This window comes from Gavialis gangeticus, unplaced genomic scaffold (genome assembly GCF_001723915.1).
Source record: "Gavialis gangeticus isolate Ggan-Ray unplaced genomic scaffold, GavGan_comp1, whole genome shotgun sequence".
In the NCBI taxonomy this organism is placed as follows: Eukaryota; Metazoa; Chordata; order Crocodylia; family Gavialidae; genus Gavialis; species Gavialis gangeticus.
The window spans coordinates 13,257,618-13,259,615 of NW_017729009.1; the positions used below are offsets into that span (position 1 = coordinate 13,257,618).

A 1,998-nucleotide genomic window follows, 5' to 3' on the forward strand; every position below is an offset into this window, starting at 1 on the left:
TCACTCTGGATCAAACATCATTTGGCTAAAACTCCTCTCATCCAGACGAGAGAAGCAGCGGCTGAAACGGGCACTTAAAAAAATGTACCCAGCAGCCCAGGACCTTGTGTTATCAGCTCGGTGTCACATCCCAGACACCAAGGCTGACAAGGGGTCCTTCTCTCCGGAGGCCGTCAAACCAAGCAAGTGTTAACGGTGGTAAAAACTAAGCAGCGAGGAAGAGACTGAAGTCCTGCCTCCTTCCTCCAGAGTTTTCCCCCTGGGGTCTTTTCAGCAAGGGAGCAGATTCCCCCTCCAACACCTTCACTAAGGATGCGTGGGATGAGATGAGAGCAACAATCCAAGCTGAACACCCCCAAGCACTGAGGAGAAACTGGTTTTTTAAATCAAGCCAGGATGGGAAAGCGGGACCGGGTAACCCCTGGGAAAAGGAGGGGGTTTCCAGCCCTGAAGGACCGCTGCACTGAACAAGCATCTTGAAACAAGGAGGGGGGGAGGTATTAGGGAGGCAGGCAGCAGGACTCCCCCTAAGACTAGTTCAAGCACATGTGTTATAGTCTTTCCACCCCTCCTCTCTCTTTCCTGCAAACCTCCCACACGCAAACCTCCCGATCAACCAGTCAAGCCAGGCTGTGGCTAAGCAGAAGGGAGAAGAGGGATTGCTCCGGCTCCCCCCTGGTTTGAGCACATCCTACCTCAGCTGCTCTCCGGCAATCATCACCTCCGCCCTGTGCTGTCTCTCCGTGGCTTTCTTCTTCAGGCCGTTGCTAATGCTCTCCATCCTGGCCCCAGCGCACGCGAGGTGTGCTCACAGAGCGGCAGTGTTCAGCGTGTGTGCCAGCAGCGCTCTGCCTCCCCGGCTCTGCCAGGGTCACTCCGGGAGTGCTTTGACAGCTCCTCTGGATGGCCCTTTCCCTCTCCGGGTTACAGAGCAACCGCAGGGCTTCCCAGCTGCACAAGAGCACCTGGACTAGGCTGAGGGCAGCTGTTTTAGGAGTCCCTGCCCATGGGCACTGTGGGTGGTGCCAGGTCTGGATGGTCTGACAGGTAAATGCAGGTAACCTGCTGCCTGGAGGAGGAGCCTGCTGCAATCAGATCCTTGCTTTTTGCTCTCCTCCCTTTCAGCCCCGAGCCTGACTTCGGATGGAAAAAAAAAATCCCAGTTTCTACCTGGCTTGCTCCTAAAGGACGAACAACACCCTAAGCCTGTTGCCAGCCTTTGCCTGTTGCTGCCTAAAGAAACTCCTCTCTTGGCTCTGGTAAGGCTGAGGTTTAAATTAGGATTTGGCATCCAAAGGGGCATCGCTACTCCTCTCCCTTACCCCAAAGCATCTCACAAAGCTTTAGGGGTCTCATGCTGTGTAGTTCTGCCCATTCGTTTGAGATTGTCCTCTTATAAGGATGTTTAAATTAACAGGACATGGTCACTTCTATGCCAGTGCCCTCTTCCAGACATCCGAGGCCCGGGGAGGTGCCTTGAGGGGCAAACCGAGCAATGACATAAGTAAATGGCATTCCCATTGATTAAGTGTGTAATCCTTATCCAGCATCCATTATAGGAGGTGCAGAACAACTTAGTTCAGTAGTGAGCTTAGAGTCAGCCACTAGCCTAGAACTAGCCCTGAAGCCCACGGTCCCAGCTCACGAGGCATTTCTTCACGCCAAGAGCAGTCACGCACACTTGGAACAAGGAACGGAAATAACACTTTGACCAGTCAAACATGGAGTTACCTGGGCATTGTGTTTGTAGGTCTTGATAACAAGAAACCAAGGCCTGGACCCACAAAAGTAATTAGGTGTCCAATGGAGTTAGGTGCAAGGATTTATGCACAAGCCTAATTTTACACACACGAAAAACCCCACTGAAGTGGAGCACACATAAAATCAAGCAACAGGTGGGTCTGTGCCAGCACACACCTGTATGGTCCTGCTACTTGTTGGCCATTGTGTCTCGGGATGATTTCCATGTCAGCTGCTGTGGGTCTCTTCCATCACTAA

At 52.5% G+C, this 1,998-nt stretch overlaps 1 protein-coding gene across 2 annotated transcripts in view; it reads right to left on the reverse strand.

Annotated features, from left to right (window-relative positions):
* LOC109292593 (DEP domain-containing mTOR-interacting protein-like) overlaps nucleotides 1-1,071 on the reverse strand; it is a 51,384-nt gene extending 50,313 nt beyond the window's left edge. The window contains exon 1 of one of the 2 annotated variants that reach the window (XM_019510109.1): nucleotides 696-1,071. In XM_019510109.1, the coding sequence (XP_019365654.1) occupies nucleotides 696-781 (86 nt within the window). In that variant the 5' untranslated portion in view covers nucleotides 782-1,071. The remainder of the gene's footprint in view (nucleotides 1-695) is intronic. The other variant, XM_019510108.1, reaches the window with a different exon arrangement.
* Nucleotides 1,072-1,998: the final 927 nt, after the last annotated feature.